Source organism: Protopterus annectens, chromosome 9.part0 (genome assembly GCF_019279795.1).
Source record: "Protopterus annectens isolate FY-2018-M chromosome 9.part0, PAN1.0, whole genome shotgun sequence".
Taxonomy (NCBI): Eukaryota; Metazoa; Chordata; order Ceratodontiformes; family Protopteridae; genus Protopterus; species Protopterus annectens.
In genome coordinates, this window is record NC_056743.1 from 318,236,031 (window position 1) to 318,254,897 (window position 18,867).

The 18,867-nt window shown below is 44.9% G+C and overlaps 1 protein-coding gene across 1 annotated transcript in view; it reads left to right on the top strand.

The window, feature by feature from the left end:
- Positions 1-18,867, top strand: part of ANKFY1 (ankyrin repeat and FYVE domain containing 1) — a 1,799,901-nt gene that overhangs the window by 1,652,610 nt on the left and 128,424 nt on the right. Inside the window, exon 26 of the mRNA XM_044082101.1 lies at positions 6,893-7,039. Within this exon, the coding sequence (XP_043938036.1) occupies positions 6,893-7,039 (147 nt within the window). The remainder of the gene's footprint in view (positions 1-6,892; positions 7,040-18,867) is intronic.

The following is an 18,867-nucleotide window of genomic DNA, read 5'->3' on the forward strand; positions in this document are numbered from 1 at the left end:
TAGACCATCTTCAGCATCCTCGTCTGTTCGATCAACCAAGAGTCTGACAGAAACTGGTGTGGACAGGATGAGGAGGAAATTCCTCAGGACACAGTTTCAGTTGGGAGTTCATCCGACTCTGACCCCATCAGGTCCAGAGACCCTTGTCAGTACTACTTCCCCATCATTGACTCCTCCTCAGAGCCAGCCTTTGATTTTGGAGCCATCAGATCTGAAAGTCCTGGAGTAGTCTCCCTCGGATCCGAAGATGCTAGTATCTTCCACTCAGGTGGTGTTTCCGAGTGGTCCACTGCCGAGCACTTCTGAGCTGGATGAGGCTCAGAGCTGTAGTGTCATCACCTAGCTGCAGGTTGTTTGACTAGACTCCGAAGCTGTAGGAGCCATCTCTGCCCCTCTGAGCTTCAGTGTTGGACAGTTCGGCTCAGACTCCTTCCTCAGGTAGTTTCCCTTAAGGGCGGATGGAGCCAGTAATCCATAAGTATGCCTCATAGGCTCCGTCTTTTTCTTTTTCTCTGATGTATTCTGCATTTGCGGTACTGGGTTTCTTTGTTCCCAGAGTTCAGACTTCTGTTCCCGCTTTGGTTCCAACTACCTAGCTCCATTCAACTCTGTATCCAGAGCCTCAGTCAGCACTGCCACTGGAACAGCCAGCCCAAACCAGTCTCCAAATCCCCCAGTAGTGTTTTGTAATCTCTTCTGACACTTCTCCAGAGTATCCCACTGAAAAAGTTCCCAGGAAGAGGAAGTGTACAAGGAGGCACTTCAACTCTCCACAAGAGACTGTCACAGAAGATACTGACTTTGATGAAGGGCAGGGGTCCTCCATGTCAGTACCTGAAGACATCTCATTTGGAGACATCTTAGAACTACTAAGGGTGGTTGGTCCCTTGACAACCCTTCGAAAGAGGGGTCTGTGTTCCTGAAGGCCTTTGGTGCTGGTCCGTCTACCTCCTGGGTGACTCAGCCTACTGATAAGCTCATTGATTTGATCTTTCGATGGATGTGGAAGGAGCCTGATAACATTGAGCCTATCCCAAAGAGACCAGATAGGATCCTGGCCCCATCGAAGGATAGAACTTACTGGAGCAAGGGGGTACAGTTGATGCCATGGTCGTAGTGGCAACCACTAAGAAGGAACTAGCTGAACAATGTTCCTCTGTTCACCCTTTAAAAGAGTCTAGAACACTGGACAGATTTGTGAAGCATGTCAGTGCTTCAGCAACTTTTGCTGTTAGGTCGCTTAAATACTTAGCACATTTTACAAGACTTCATAACGATTTGATTAAGGAACTTTCCAAATCCTTCACTGGAGCCATATCCTGAGAGATAAAGAGCACTATTTCCTCACAGTTGGTTACTGTTCTGTCCATTTCAAATTCGTCCATGAGGCTTATATCCCACGTAGCTGAAGGTACCTCTTGGTCGTCAGATTCAGGCATTTCCATCAGAAGACCTGCTTGGATGCACTTGTGTGACTTTGAGGAACCCTTCAAATCTTCCTTCATCAGTGCTTCTTTTGATGGAAGTTCCTTATTTGTCCCCAAAGTAAAAGATACACTCTCTAGGTGTGAGAAGGAAGGAAAAAACCCTGTCTGCTGTAGACGTAAATTTTGTAACCCCTCAATGGAACTTTTCTAAGAACCAACGAGGCAGATGAAAACATGGTTCAAAAATACCAGAGTCCCTTCCAAAATCCACGTGGATACAGTTCCCTCAGGGATAGAGGGGAAACTCAAATGGAAGGCACCCCCCCCCCATGCCAGAGGTATTTTGCATAACTAGGTATCTAAGGATAACTTCTCTGATGGATCCTATGAGCAATCCTGAAAGGAGGCCCGACCCTCCATCTCTGGAGGCAGTCAGGAGGTCAATTATGACTTCACCAGAGAGCCTGGCTACAAATTACAAAAGATTTATGGGTACAGAGGATAATATCCAGAGGTTATGTAGTGCCATTTTCCCATCCACCCCTGCTGGTAGTAAACAAAATCCCCAATGTTCCAGCCAATCAGAAGGAAACAGCAGCAATAGAAATAACCTGCTAGAGAAAGAATCATGTAAGAGCTTCCCCCAGACCAGAAAGAGTCCTGAACTTGTTCAAGATTCTTTTTAGTGCCAAATAAAACAGGGGACTGGAGACCAGTTTTGGATCTTGGCAATATAAATCTATCTGTTCAGTACACAAAGTTCTGGATGGTCACAGTTCAGTCCATTCTGCCTTTTCTGTACAAAGACATCAGGATGTGCTCGATAGATCTTTAGGGTGCATACTATCATGTAAAAATGAATGGACAGTCCAGGATATTTCTACGCTTTTGACTGGGAGCTTGCTATTACCAATTCAGAGCTCTGCCCTTTTGGTCTCACTACAGCCCCCAGGGTGTTTACCATTTGTATGGCAGTAGTAGCAGCTCACTTGAGACTGCAAGGATTCAGGATGTTTCCATATTTGGATGACTGGTTCATAACTGCACCGACCAGGCATCATCTGATTCAAGCTCAAGACTGCATACTACAGTTATGCAGTCATCTGGGGATTTCTGTCAGTTACAACAAATCTCATCTCAAGCCAACGTAGTTATTGGAAGTCATCAGTGCCTTACTCAATACAGTCACTCAAACAGCCTCTGTCCAGAGTTCATACTATTCATTTTCAGGTCTGAAAGATCATTCAAAGTTCTTCTGTTTCAGCTTGACTGAACCTCCAAGCTTTGGGATCCATGTCAGCAGCAATCATTCTCGTACCACTGGCAAGGTACCATATGAGGATTCTTCAATGGACACCCGTAAATCAGTTGTCCATTATCCATCAGCCATTATCCAATCAAAATAATGCAAGCTTGCAAAAATTACCTTTTATGGTGCATACACTACAGTCAAGTACAAGAATGTCGTCCCTTTGTTCTCCCATAACCCACGGCCATAGTGACCACGGATGCCTCCCAGATTGGGTGGGGGAGGCAATTCTTTGGAAAGACGGTCCAAGGCACTTGGTCCTTCGAAGAGGCCAACACTCATATCCATGTCCTGGAAATGAGTGCTGTTCTCCTAGTGTTGCAGGCCTTTCAAAATAGTCTCCCCACTGGGACTGTTGTGATCCAGATGGACAATATGTTGGTGGCCTGGTACATCAAAAAACAACGGGGGACCAAATCATACCCTTTTTGTCAAAAACCTTTGAGAGTATGGCAGTGGGCGATCTCATCCAGTCACTTTCTGATAGCAACATACATTCCGGGGAAGTCTAATGTGAATGCAGATAAGTTAAACAGGTCTGTGCTAACGCCTCATGAGTGGTTTCTCAAGATGAAAGTAGTAGAGAGGATTTTCTGTCATTGGGACCAACCTTGCTGCGATCTCTTTGCATCACCCCTCAACAGCAGGTGCAGCAGATTCTTTGCCCTGTTCCCCCCACTGGGGGGGCACTGAGGGACTCTCTCCTTTACAATTGGCCCTCTGGGCCCCCTTTATGCCTATCCCCAGTTACTCCTCATCCTCAAATTCCTTCAAAAACCATTTTGATTGAAGAGCACAGTTATCATCATTGCCCTTCACTGGCCTCGGCAGATCTAGTTTCCATTCCTTTGGCCTCATCATCTTTGTCCACCTTGGTTCCTGAATCCAACTCCAGACCAACTGTCTTACCCAACAGACATGACTCATCTGGACATTCCAGGCCTCAAGTTAACCGCATGGTTTCTCCCGATCCATTGATTGCTAGGCAGCCCAGGCTGTCCTCCCCTGTCCGTCACACTCTCTTATCATCCAACAAAGCTTCCACCAGGAAACTTTACAAAAGGAAAAGGAAATAATTTGTTGTTTGGGCACATAAAAAGAATTTAGACCCTTTTTTCAGCACCAATGGCAGCCACGGTGGTGCAGCGGTTAGCGTTGCCGCCTCACAGCAAGAGGTTCTCCGGTTCGATCCTCAGCTGGGGTGCCTTCTGTGCGGAGTCTGCATGTACTCCTTGTGGTCGCGTGGGTTTCCTCTGGGTGCTCTGGTTTCCTCCCACATCCCAAAGATATGCTGTAGGTGGATTGGACACTCTAAATTGGCCCTAGGTGTGTGTGTGTGTGTGTGCCTTCTGTGGAAGGTTGGGCGCCGGGCTGGCAACTTGACACTGTAAAAACTCCACTGCCAATCATGAGCGGACAGGTGATCTGCTGTGGCAACCCCTTACCGGGAAGAAGCCGAAAGAAGAAGAACTAAGGTTCTTGACAAATTAGCTGCAATTTTCAGTGAAAGTGCTAGCTCCTCTACTGTAAGAGTACATTTAGCTGTCATTTCTAATTTTCTTATAGGAGTAAATGATTCAACCTTGGCATCCTCAAAACTTTTCATAGCTTCTTCTCAGAGGAACTTTCCTACTTAGACCTCCACTAGAAGATCCTGCACCTCCTCTGGATTTAAACTTTGTTTTGCAGTCCTTAGCCTAACCCACTTTTGAACATCAGCTAAGTGTGAACTAAAATTTTTGACCTGGAAAACTATCTTTTTTGTTGCTATTACTTCTGCCAGAAGGGGTATCTAAATTACAGGCCCTGTCATGTAAACCTTATTTGATAAGGAAAGAGTATCTTTACTGACCAGTCCTTTCTTCCTTCCTAAGGTGCTGTCAGAATCCAATATTAATCAGGTTATCAGCCTTCCAGTCTTCTTTCCAAATTTCTCAAATAAAGGAGAATATGTTAGACAATTATGCTTTTATCTTCACCGAACCAAAAATTTGAGGTAATCGGGGGAAACATCTGTTTCTTTTTCGGAATCAGAATTAGGCAAATCAATTTCTAAAGTAACTTTAGCCAAATGGTTGACTGATTTGTATTACTTTTGTATACAAAAAACTGGGTTTGCCTTTACCAAAACTACGAAAAGCCCATTCCACCAGATCTTTGGCAGCTTCTTCAGCCTCTTTATCTAGAGCGTCTTTGGTTAATGATTGTACAGCTTGGGTAATCCTTTATTGTTCATTACAAATTGGACCTGGTCTGTAAGGGGGAAGAGCAGCCTTTGGTTGAGTGGTGCTCAGGAATATACTTTTATAGAGTACTTGTAATTTGGGGGATTAGGGAATTTAGGCAGCTGGGGACGCTGTCCCAATAGTTAATGAATGAATGAAAAGTTGACAACATCAGAAGAAGTTAGGTACTCACCATGTTCCATCTGCATTGTCCATTTTCATTCTTTCTCAACACCCCCCCCCCCGCTCCATTTGAGTCTTGGTAAGATCAAAAGATGCTTGAGGAGATACTGTTCCTTCGAGTCCCAGATTCTGCTATTTTATCATTTCCTTCTGTGCAGGTATGAGAGGCAGCAAACAAGATTTGAAGTATGTTAGGTGACTAGGGCATTATGTGTAAAAGGAGGAGAGTGAGAGTTTGTGTTCCACGAGGTGGAAGAAGCGGCCAAGTCGGATCCGAACCCAACAGCTGAAGAATGAAAATGGACAGCATAGATGGAACGTTATGGTGAGCACACAACTTTTTTTCCCCTGATAACATCACAAGTGGTAGATTGTGGAAAACCCACACAATTTTTTTAAACCAAATATAAATCAGAGTTTTGAGGCTAAAAAGTTTGTAAACACTTGTAGATCAGAAATGGTTTTGGTAATAATGGCTTAATGCTAAATTGTGAAATAACTAACATGCTAGCTGGACAGTTCTGTCTTGAAATGCTACCCTTCTGCTACAATTATTTATTTATTTTTATTTGTACTTTGTTGCCCTAGTTAATCTCACTAGGCCTATGACCTCTTTCTCAGAGAAGACCCAAAGTGTTACTCAACATGACTTCACAGAAATTGACAGGATAAATATTTCATGAGAAATTTTAGTGCACATCTAGTTTTTGAAATAGCCACATTGCTAGGCATTTTCTTTTTTTCCACTACTTTATTCTTTGTCTTTTTTTGTGTCAGCTGCTGTGTTCCTTAAATTAGCAGGATTAATTACCCATCTGAAACTGACAGCAGTACCTGACAGGGTAAACTACAGATTTAACTCCGTCTATGATATTATGCAGGTGGAGATGAATTCATCTGCAAAGTGTGAGAAGTTGAACTTAAAAAAAGGCTTTCTCTTCCTTTGACTCCAATGCAAGGAAATGTAAGTTTTAAAAAGTATAAGCAGGTTTCTGGTATCTACTCAATGTTGGAGCCATACTGTATGGGGAGAAAAGAAACCTAAAGATTGAGTTAAACTGCAGGAGAGAGTGGAGTTTTCCTTTAAATAAAGGGAGTGTAACTTTGATGGGTGGAGATTAGGTTGAATATTGGGGGGAGGGGGGCTTGTAGGGTAGATTGTAGTTTTGTTTTTCTTCATTTTCTCTTCTGATTGTATTACTGCAGATATTGCAAGTGGTAGGGAAATGTAGACTTTTTACTTTCAAGTACATCTTTAGGGTGTTTGTTAGGTTCATAGGAGATTACTAGGCTAATAGCCCTGGGGCCCTTACAAGCCTAGCCAGGAGTTTATCCCCAAAAAAGAAACCTCAATCAGCAACTGCCGCCCCTGTCAGATGCAAGTGGAACCCCTGGGACAAATTGGTTGGTTCCCCTTCCACTCATCTTATTAGCTTCGACCTTGTATGGTTGTTTCATTTCCTCCCACCCCTTTACACCCCTAGTATTTCTGCCTCAGCGTCTGGTGCACCTGGATTGTAACCACTGTATGGATTTACAGGCTGCTCTAACTACTTGTCAGTGCTTGCTAAGCCTTGCCTTGTACATTTCAGTTTCCAAGTTTGCTTTCAGGTATATTACTGATGGTGGTCACTGAAAGCTTTCAAATACATTGAATGGTCATGTTAAAAAAAGTAAGTTCCTCTTAGGAAAAATGCATCAAAGTCATTTACAAAATACATTCTAATTTATGGTGTGTTCTATTTCAGTGCTTCTTTTGGCATACATGAAGGGAAATGCTAATCTCTGCCGGGCTATTGTAAGAGCTGGAGCACGACTTGGTGTCAACAACAACCAAGGAGTCAATATTTTTAACTATCAGGTCGCTACCAAGCAGTTACTCTTCAGACTCCTAGGTAAATATTTTGACATTAAAACTTCTTAAGGTTTATTTTAAGTTAGAAAGTATTTAGGCATCAATATGTTTGCTTTATCTTGTAAATTTTTGGACTGCATTGAAACTAATGCATTTTTCTGAAGACAAGGATATTGTTTGCTGATCTGTTACTCTTCAGTGAACTGGCATAATTCATCAAACATTTTTATTTTCCTGTAATGGTGCTTACTTAACACATCACAGTGTACATTCCCCTATGTTTTCTACCTTAACTATATATACATTGTAGCATTCATACTTTTTTTGTGTTATATGACTAGGATTAGTCCACACGTTATATATTTTGACTGTGCCTAATCTGAACGATCACTTTACATGCGTGCTCCACCTTCTTTCTCTTGCATCATTAGTCTTTTATCTGAATTATCATGCATTCTTCTAAGCAGTTTATTTTGCAAGTTAATAGTGAATGTAATTTTCAGTCGAAATGTAAATGTTCACATAGTATACCTACAAGTTTAACTAGATGCCAACTCCAGTGAATTTGAATGTATTGTGTATGTATACTGTAAATTGTTGATAGTATAAATTGTATTGATTGTAGGATAAAATGTAGCTTTGTCTGTCTTGATTTTCTCATCTCGTTGGTATGTATCTGTTGCTGCTTTGTGGCCAAGGTTCATGGCTGAAAAGGGTTTTGTCATCAGTCAACTCAACTTGTCAAAAACTGGAAGATAAAATAACATTGTCTTTTTACACTGAGTTTCTTAGGACTAGTTGTTTAGCTAAAGTATTTCAGTACTTCAAGTTTAATTATTTGAGCATAACTTGTGACAGTCCTGCTAAGAGGTAAAAAAAAAACATCCTTGAAAGTAGCTAGTAGTAGTAGAAGTCATGCTGTAGGTATTAATCCCTACTATGATAATTCCTTGTATGAGGATTTTTGTTTACTGGGAGGCAGTTCCATTCCATTCAATTTTCTGTATACTTGTCTCTCCAAATCGTACCTCTCAACCTCTTCCAGCAAGAAATCTGGACAATGCCACAAGTAATTGGGGGGGGGGGTACCAAAGGCCCACAAATAGGGACACTTTTTAAATATTGCTCTTACAGGCTTAGAAAGTTGATAGAACAGTAAGTTTTGTATTACCATGAAATTTCTGAAGGATATGAAGTCTGAAACACAAATGTCTGACATTGTTTTCTCATTTGGGTTCTCCATGATTAGCCATTGATTTGCCAGATAACCACATATTTTAGGAGAAAGAGACCAAAAATATAAGGCAAAAATCTGGACGTTTGAGAGGTATTCTACAAATGGAGTACTAGTACTCCATTATTACAGTATGTATAACCCCTGGAGTTGTGTTAATTTTTCCTTCAGGTGAATAATTCCTTGTAGGCATCAAGTGACCCCAGTTATTCTCTGAGTTATAGTTTACAAGTTGAGCTATTTGATGTCGTAAATATTGGTTAGGAAGACTACTAGAATACCATTCTGCACACCTTATGCATACAAAAGCCTCAGTACTAAAGTCTTTACAAACCTGTCAGTTTGTGTTTTTTGTAAAGTGCTCCATTTTCATCCCACAGACATGCCTTAAGTCAGCTAGCATCATCGAAAGTGTACACATAGGTGTGTGTACGTGTACACCCATCTTGTTATGGATTGGCACCCCATCCTTGATAAGTGTCTGTCGCACCTACTTACTTACTCAGGACCAAGGACCATCTGATCACACCTTTCACAGAGCTGTGGACGTGCATCACAGTGACTCATTACATACCAACCCCTTGGATGCTGACAGGGTTGAGAGACTGCTTAATACAAACCCTGATCCATCTTCTGGATGACAGCACTGCTCATGGTAAACTGAGCCCTCGTCCCTAGGGAATCAATGAGCTATAGTGCTTTCACCCACAGGAATAAGTAGGTCAGCACTGCAGCTCAAAGCAGAAGACTAGAGCAAAAAAAAAAAAAAAGCTCACGTTTAGCATCATGAGATCCTGAGACGCAGCATAGAGATGCATTCTGATTAAAATTATCTGATCAAAAATGATAGTGTCTTGAAAGGGTTAAGGTTATTGGTAGACAGCAGCTTGAACGTATTCAATTGTATGTGTCTGTCAAAGTCAGAAAAGCATAATCTGTAGCCCATGTAATTCTAAAGTTAACCTCCACTCACACTTGAGAAGTCATATGCTACTTTATAAGATGTCAGGCAAATCTATTATTGAATGTAGTACTGCATTTTCTCTAGCCTGAACATGCTGCCTGTAACACCATGAAAACATGTGCAAAGATTTCTTACTAGAAAAAACAGTGTTGGAAAACTTGCTCACAAGGGCTTTAAGAACATTTAAATTCTTTTGCTTTTAGCTTATCTAAAGGAGACTTCTTCCTGGTCCACGAGGAAATGGCTGATCCAGTTCTGTTGCAAGTCAATGCCTGGAATGTGCCACTAGAGGAGATAATCCCAAACTGAGCAATAAAATCTACTGATGTCTAAGGAACGTGTGACTTCTGCACTTGTACCCACTGGACAGAATTCTACCGCACTGCACTTGTACCCACTGGACAGAGTTCTACCGCATATCCCTACCATTCAGATGGTGAATATAGCAGGATGCCTGAATCAGGGAAAACCTTATTTACACTCCAGGGGAAATCCCACCATGGTGACAGATGTGTCTCAGCATGTTCTTGGGAGAATCACACTAATTCCTTCTTAGTCCAGAGAATCTGGAGTCACAAAAACAAGTGCAGCAGTTTCAGAGACAGTGCTGGCTTTATTGTATATTCGCCATGTCTTCAAGAATGCTTGACTGCTAGGTGTACATGGATTAACCACACAGAGCATCTTAGTCATGTGATAAACAAATGGGGGGAGCGTTTATTCTTAATGATTGTGCAGATGGGACCATGCTAGCCTGTAAGACAGATGTTCATCAAGACTTTTTCCTTCAAGTAGTTTATATTCTTTATATTAAAATGACATAGCAGCCACATGAACAAGTCCTCCTCTAACCCTCAAAATTGGTGACTAGGTCTGGGATCTTCAGATCCCTAATACACAGCTGGAAATTCTCATAATTAGATGCCTTTGCCTCATCTGAAAACTGGCTAGTAAAGAAGATCTGCTCATGGATCCCCTGCAAGCACCCCCATAGCAACAAATGTGTTCTGTTTTAGGTTGGAGAAGGAGATGGGGATACTTTATAGCTTCCTTTATGTTCTTCTTTTCCACAGAGTCCTGCAGAAAACTAAAGAAAGAGCGTATATAGGTAAAGCCCCCAGTTTGGTCCAGGCAGCCAGGTTTCCACAATTCCTTCAGTTGAAGAAACTGAAATATTCATCCTACTAATGTCTTGCACCCTGCTGACATGACATGTAGGTGCTATGGCTCACCCCATATGCAACATTCTTGTATGCAAGTCTTGGAGGCCAATTCCCATTGTGAGTTTCTCACCAGTGTAATGTTAGAGTTTCTTGAAAACACAACTGTACAACAGGGTCTGTGTTAATGTAAGCACTTTGTTTTAATTGGGAATGGCTTATGCCTCAGTAAAGTTGCACCTGCCCACCATTTCATTCTGTATACCTGTGTTCCCAGTTTTCTACCTGCTGTGCACTAAAATTCTACCATAACAGTTTTCTGCACCTGAGATTTCCCAGGATATTAGTATATCCTAACTGGAATCTGCATTTGGCACCTGAGGAACTTACCTGATGTTCATCGTGTTTCACTATTGCAGTCCTAACAAATGGGTTATCCGTCTCCAGGTAGCCCTCAGTCGGCCAGAATACCAAAGGTAAGTAAAAATTACGTTGGTTGCCGTCAATTCTAAAGGACGTCAGGGCGTCCAATAAAAAAGGAAGCAGCCGACGTCACTTTCTCAGTCTTCCTTGCCACGGAGCCCGAAGCAGAAGCTTTTCATGCGCAGGTGCCGGTCGGCAGTTTACCTTTGTTGGTTTCCAACTACAATAGTTGAAGTATACTACAGCTAAGTACCCCATTGGGGATCCTCTTTTCTTGCCTTAATGAATGTCAGGAAAAGTTAATAATTGCCTTACCTGTGGAAAGCAGTTCCCCCATAGAGATTTTCATTCCTATTGCATTATTTGTTTAGGCCTTGACCACAACGTTCCCAAGTGTGATCTCTGTGCCTCCTTTAATTGAGTCCGAGTCTCTTAGGCCTTCTTTTTGCCTTCCGACCTGTCGCCGGTTGCCTGTTCTGCTTGAGTCGGAACCGCTAAGCTGACTCCAGTGTCCGAGGACTCCGTGTTGCATTCTGACTGAAAACTTCTTCCTTAAACCTCTGCTGCAACCTCGGCAGTTGTCAGGCCTCCTGAGTCCTTCAGGCTGGCAGGTAAATCTTCCATTCGTAAGCCTGTGAAAAGGCAGGCTTCAGCTTCTTCTCGTTCCCCTCAATCCCAAATGGTTAAAATGGCAAATGATTTATTGAATCTTATTAGGGGTTCTCAGCCTCCTCCTCCTAAAAGGAGTAGGGATGTTTCTCCTGAGGTTTTGTCCTGTTCAGGTTCTGATTCTTCCAGCATTTCTGCTGATGAAGAGGAATTTTCTCAGGCTTTTTCTCCTTTTGAGGATTCAGATGCAGAGGAGTCCATCCCTTCGGCTTCTCCTCCAGAGGATGTCTCTTTTGGTAATACTTAAATACCCTCAGAAAACATTTTAAATGGGAAAGTCAGGATTATCCCCAATCCGAGAAACGGATTAGGGAGTTTTTGGATTTACCTCAGCATAAGCCTCTTGCTATTCCCCCTGTGTTGGAAGTTGTTGTTGATGTTTTTCTGGAAAATTCCTTGTCTCTAAATTCAGTTCCTCCTGCTCCCAGGAAACCTGACAGGTACTACAGAGTCCCTGATTCTCATCTTTTCTTTTCAGGAATCCATTGGCGGATCCAGAGGTTATTTCTCAGGTCCCTAAAGGAGTTAAGGCCATGGTTATCAGGAATCCTGTTCCATCTGACATGGAGTCTAGGAACCTAGGTAGGTGGGGCAAGAAGGTTTATACCTCCACCACCCTAGCCATTCTATTTCATATGCTGAAGTACCAGCAGCACACCTTGGAGGCTATTAAGCCTAGGATAGCAAGTGTACCTCTTTTGGCAGAGAGTAAAGACATGCAGGATTTACTGAATTCCGACAGTCTGGTTAGTAAGCATTCTTTGCATTGTGGTTTTGACATCCTTGAGGCCTCCAGCAGGGCTATGGCTACTGGATCTGTTATTAGAAGGCACGCTTGGTTCAGAGAACAGCCTCTTCCAGAACCTGTCAAAGCTAAGCTTTTGGATGTACCTTTGCATAAAGACAGTCTTTTGGGCAGTAAAGCAGAGGAGGTACTAAAGAAGATGGAGGATAAGGCCAAGTCCATGCAAACTGTTAAGGATTTTCTGCAAGTTCAACCCCCTCACTTTAGCAGGAATTACCCTTCCAAGAGTTGGACCTTTCCTGATACCAGCAGACAGAACCGTTACAGGACTAGAGGTTACAAATCTTCTAGGGGCCAGGGAGGCTACCCCTCAAAGGTCTAGGCATTGGCAGGCTTCCACTTCTAAAGGGGGAAGCTCCAAGCCTCCTCAGGTGGACCTTTTCTCCTCCCCAGACAATCATCTGGTACCTCTCTTTTGCACCAGACAGCAGCACAGCAGAGCCTGGAGATTGGATGCTCTGTCCTTCCTTTGGACGTTGCTATCAGTGTACACCTTCCCTCCTCTTCCTCTTCTTCCTAGAGTATTAGTGAAGATCAGGGACGAATGTCCAAGGACTATTCTCATAGCTCCAGACTGGCCCAGACAGCATTGGTATCCGCTGCTTCGCTGTCTCTCCCATCTTCCTCCTTGGCATCTTCATCTGAAGCCAGACCTTTTGGTTCAGGAAAGGGGAAACATTCTATATCCTCATCTTCAGTCTCTCCATCTGGCAGCATGGCTTATTGTATGACTCCTTCCCTTTCTTCCTCCCTTTCCCAACAGGTGGTTGATGTGCTGAGGGAGGCCAGGAGGCCTAGCACTAGGAAGTCCTATGCTGGCAAATGGGAAAGGTTTTTTTCAATGGATGCAGGCTAGAGGGGAGTCTGCTTCCCAACCTACCCTTCCTCTGATCCTGGAATACGTGGATGATTTGCTTCAGGGTGGTCTTTCCTTTTCCTCTATCAAGATCCATGCTTCAGCCGTCTCTGCTCATTGTTCTCTTGAACAGCCCAATGTTAAGTTGTCAATCTCGCCTTCATTCTTGCTTGATGAGTTCGGAGCTGATCCTCGGCTCTGACTCGGCACTTGCTAAGCTCTAGAGTCACTTTTACCAGCTCGAGGCAGCCCCATATCCCATGATGCAAGGCGGTAAGTACCCAGATCTCGTTTGCCGCTTCGCTGATGAGGTCCTCCTTTTACCAGCTCCTGGTAAGTGGTTTATACACTACTGTTTTTGCCCCTTTTTCTTCTTAAACTTTAATTTTTATAGTTTTAGACTACTTTTAGTCCCATTCTGACTAGAATTTCCCTATCTCCTTAAAACTTTTAGTCAGACCTTCTCCCATCCCACCCCCCCCCCTTGTTAGGGGGTGTGTGTGTGTATATGAGAGATTAGTCTTTTCCTTTTGGGAATAATAATAATTTCTTGGACAGGTGTTGTGTGTGTGTGTGTGTGTGTTTTTTACACCATGTCTAAGGAAAGGGTCTCCGGCTTTAAGAAGTGTGACTCATGCTGTCAGAAGATGTCTCTGACAGACTGTCACACTTCTTGCCTGTACTGCCTGGGGCCTCTCCACCTGCAGGACTCCTGTGCTATATGTCATTCTTTTAGCCAGAGAGTCCTGCAGGAGAGAAGAAATAAATTGATTTTGAGGGGCCTTCTTAAACCGGAGGGCTCTCCGGCTAAGTCGGCCCCGACTAAGACTTCTAAGTCTTCCAAGGCCCAGGCTTCTGTTCCTAAGCCTGCGGCCTCGGTTCCGACTCTTTCAGAGTCGAGATCGGCTCCGGCTGGAGCCGATCCTAGTTTACACAAATCCTCGGCACCGATGGCTATTGGTGCCGACACTGGTTCGGTCACATCGGTGTTGGCTCCGACTGGCTCCGACCACCATGTGGCCCAGGCTTCGGTGTCGGCGCCGACCAGCTCCGACGCCGTTACTTTTGTGTCTGCATCGGCTCCGGTTGGAGCTGATACATCGAGACCTTCCGTCGGCGACGAAAAGTTGTCTGCTCCGACAGCATCAATGGTTTCATCGGCTCCGATGGTTCCTTCGAGGAAGAGGTCCAGGTCCCCTTCCTTGGAGCCGATACTCTCGGCTCCGGCTTCTCCTCTCCTCTCGGAACGGAGCCATCGGAGCCGATCATCCAGGTCATCCAGGCTTTCTGACCATGATTTAGAGAGAGTGGTCAGTAGATTATTAAAATCACAGGCACTGGCCCAGATGCTACATAGTCCGTCTCAACAGACGACTATTAGTCCACACCCCATTGCAGTTCCTCCTTCGACTCTACCCCAGAGTTTGGAGTTGGAGTCTTCGGGAATGGTTTCTGCTACGGCTGAGGGACAGATACCCCCTTCTGCTCCTTCAGCCTCTACTCTTATCTCCTCTTCGAGACCTTCCTTAGAGGGATTCGGTGGTCGGGCTTCCCTGGTCTCCGAGGGGTGAGTGGCATCGGACCCTTGTCCGACCCCACTCTTCCCCTTGGAGCCTCGGCCTTGAGCTCGGCTCTGACATCTGCCTCGGAGCCTTCCCTTTCGGTGGGTCCTGGAGTTCCTGGTTCTTCGGAACGGATTCTCTCGGACCTCCCTGGGAGGGGAGCCTTCGAGGTGATGAAGAGTGTGCTGGCCACTGGACTCAGCCAGCAGTCTGTTCCCTTAGCTCCTCCCTCTATGGTGCCTGTCGATATCTCTGCCACTTCTCTTGCTCCCGGACCCAGAGATCCTCCGCCTCAGGTTTCCCCACTGGGAAGAACCCCCTCTTCCGAGGATTCTCCTGATCAGTCAGGAGATCCTCCGCGAAAGAGGACCTGTAAGAGGAAACACGTAGACTCCCCCGAGTCTATCACTTCAGATACTGACTTAGATGAGTCAGAGGGATCCCCAAGATCCCCCTCTGAGGATGTCTCCTTTTCAGACATCCTAGAACTCCTTAGACAGAGGGGAAACTGGCCCACCAATAATCCCTCTGAGGATGAGTCGGTATACCTGGAGGCGTTTGGATCTCGGCCCTCCACCTCCTGGGTGTCTCCGCCTTTCGACCCCCTTATGCAGGTTATTGCTCGAAAGGCGTGGGCTGCTCCTGACTCTGTAGAGCCAGTCCCTAGGAGGCCTTCTAAATTTATTACTGCCCCGTCGGATAAGCTATTCCTCATGAAAGGTGTCCCTGCTGATGCCATGGTGGTGGCGGCTGCCACTAAGAAGGAACTTGCAGATCCTTCCATACCTGCCCATCCTCCTAATAAGGACTCTAGGACCATGGATAGGTATGGTAAGCGGATGTTCTCTTCAGCGACCTTTGCTATGCGTTCGCTGAACTACCTATGTCACTTCACCAGACTCCAGAGGGATATCCTTAAGGAGCTATTTGAAGTAGTACAGTATCCTACAGCTGCAGGGGCTCAAGAAAAAATTGCTTTGCAGCTAGGAACCCTTAATTCTATTGCTAACTCCTCCATGCGACTGATATCATATGCAGCAGATGGAGCGAGTAGGGCCACAGGTACAGGTGTGGCTCTTAGACGCCAAGCCTGGATGCGGCTCTGTAATTTTGCAGATCCCTTTAAGGCGTCCTTCACAAACTCTCCCTTTGATGGTTCAGCTTTGTTTGGACCTCAAGTGAAGGAAACGTTGATCAGGTGTGAGCAGGACGGCAAGACTCTTTCTGCCGTGAGTCCGTTTTTCCACCCCTTCTAGACCTTACCCCAAAGGACAGAAGGGTGGCAAATGTGGTTCCAAATCCCAAGGAGTCGCGCCGATTCACGTGGTCAGTTTACCCCTAGAGGCAGAGGGGTAACAATAACAGACGCCGCTCTAGAGGCAGAGGGGGTCCACAGAACCAGGGAAGCAGAGAGCCTCTCTCTGACAAGCCCTTTCAGCATCCCTGAGATGTTGCCCGATTGTCCATCCTTGGAGGCAGTCGGGGGAAGACTATCGCTGTACCCAGAAGCCTGGCGTTCCCTCACTCAAGACAGATGGGTACAGTCGATCATATCCGAGGGTTACAAAATTCCTTTCGAGGAAAGTCCCTTCTGTCACTCAAATTCCCTTCCAGATGTACCACCCGGTCTAAGGGAAATTGCAGAGTTAGAAATCTTAAAACTTCTGCAAAAAAGAGCCATTCAGCCAGTTACAACAGATCATTCAGAACCCGGAATCTACTCAAGGTTCTTTTTGGTCCCCAAGAAGACGGGAGACTGGAGACCAATATTGGATCTCAGCAGACTCAACAAGTCTGTGAGAAAGACAAGATTCCGAATGGTCACTCTTCAGTCAATTCTGCCCTTCTTACAGAAGGACAACTGGATGTGCTCAATAGATCTTCAGGATGCGTACTATCACATAAAAATTCACAGACGCTCCAGGAGATTTCTCCGCTTTCGGCTGGGGTCCAGTCATTTCCAGTTCAGAGCCCTGCCCTTTGGTCTCACTACAGCCCTCAGAGTGTTCACCAAATATATGGCAGCGGTCACGGCTCACCTGAGACGTCAAGGATTCCAGGTGTTTCCGTATCTCGACGACTGGCTCCTTTCAGCCACCACCAGGCATCAGCTTCTTCAAGCCAGGGATTACACAATAAATCTTTGTTCTCAATTGGGCATCTCAATCAACTCCGAAAAATCATCCTTATTGCCCTGCCAGTCTATTACTTTCATAGGCTCAAACTTAAACACTGTTCGGATGTCAGCTACCCTTACAGATCAAAGAATCTCAGACATTCAAAGTCACGTCAGGATCATTCTGGCCAACAGGAAGGTACAGGCCAGAATGGTTCTAAAGGTGTTAGGCCTCATGGCTGCGGCCATTACCCTTCTTCCCCTGGCTTGCTTCTATATGCGCCTTCTTCAATGGATGTTGTTCACTCTGTGGTCTTACCAACAACTTCCAATGCGTCACCAAATACTGGTGACACAGATTTGCAAGAATCATCTTGCTTGGTGGATCACTTCTCCCCAGATTCACCAAGGCAGACACTTTGTACCCCCATCCCCGGTAGCCACTGTCACTACGGATGCCTCCCTGATCAGGTGGGGGGGCATTATCAGGGCAGGATGGTTCATGGGACGTGGCAACCTTTCGAATACCACCTGCACATAAATGTCCTAGAGATGAGAGCAGTGCTTTTAACATTGCAAGCCCTCAACGACTTTCTTCCCTTAGGGACAATTGCAGTCCACACAGACAACATGTCTGTAGTTTGGTATATCAACAAACAGGGCGGAACCAAGTCCTACCCCTTGTGTCGAGAAGCGCTCAGACTTTGGCAATGGGCGATCTCCTCTCATCAGTTTCTGGTAGCAACGCATATCCCTGGGAAAACCAACATTTTAGCGGACAGATTGAGCAGAGCTATTCTCATGCCTCACGAGTGGTCTCTCAAACAATCTATAGTGGAAGAGATTTTTCTGGAATGGGGTCGCCCATGTTGCGATCTTTTTGCTACTCCCCAAAACAGCAAATGCCCAGACTTCTTCTCTCTCTTCCCATTGCCAGGCCATCCCCCCAGAGACGCTCTGACCCAGGATTGGCCCCAGGGACTTCTTTATGCCTTTCCTCCATTTCCTCTGATCCCTCAAGTTATCCAGAAAGCAACCGTTTTGAGAGCCAAATTGATTCTCATTGCTCCTTATTGGCCTCGACAAATTTGGTTTCCGTTCCTTCATCGTCACCTTTTTGTGCAGCCGTGGCATCTGGACCCAGTGCCAGATCTTCTGATTCACCAATCCGGTCAGCTGCACTGGTCTATCCCTTCTCTCAACCTCACAGCATGGTTGCTCCACTTCCTTCCTTAGCCAGGCTTCCTATGATCTCTAACTCTGTTAGAGACATCATAGTAGCTTCCTTAAAATCCTCTACCAGGAGGATTTATACTAGCAAATGGAAACGTTTTTCTTATTGGGCTAAAGACAAGAATATTGATCCCTTCACTGCTCCAGTTCAAGCAGTTTTGGATTTCTTAGCGGAGATTTTTCATGCGGGCTCCTCTTCTTCCACAGTCAAAGTTCAGTTGGCTGCTATCTCGAATTTTCATGTCGGGTTCGCAGATCACAACATCATGTCCCACAGGCTTTGTAAAGCCTTCTTGAAAGGAATTTTCCTCCTGAAGCCTCCAGTCAGAAGTCCTCCTCCTCAATGGGACCTAAATTTAGTGCTGACATCCTTGATTCTTACCCCCTTCGAGCCAGCTGTTTCTTGTTCCCTGAAATTTCTTTCATGGAAAACTTTATTCCTGGTTGCTATTACATCAGCTAGGAGGGTGTCTGAACTTCATGCTCTATCTGTTCGCCCCCCCCTATTTGGTCTTCCACAAAGACGGTATCATTGAGAACTAATCCAACCTTTTTGCCTAAGGTCGCCTCAAAGACTAATTTGAATCAAGCCATTGATCTCCCTGTATTTTTTTCCAAACTATTCAAACAGATCAGAACAAAAATTACATTATCTTGATGTCCACCGCCAACTCAGATATTATTTGGACAGAACAAAACAATTCAGGAAATCCGATCAACTCTTTGTTTCCTATGCTGATAACAAGAAAGGCCTTCCTGTCTCAAAAGTGACCTTGTCTAGATGGCTTTCTTCTGTCATCTCTGAAATTTATCGGCTCAGGGGAAAACAGCTGTGCTCGAAACCAA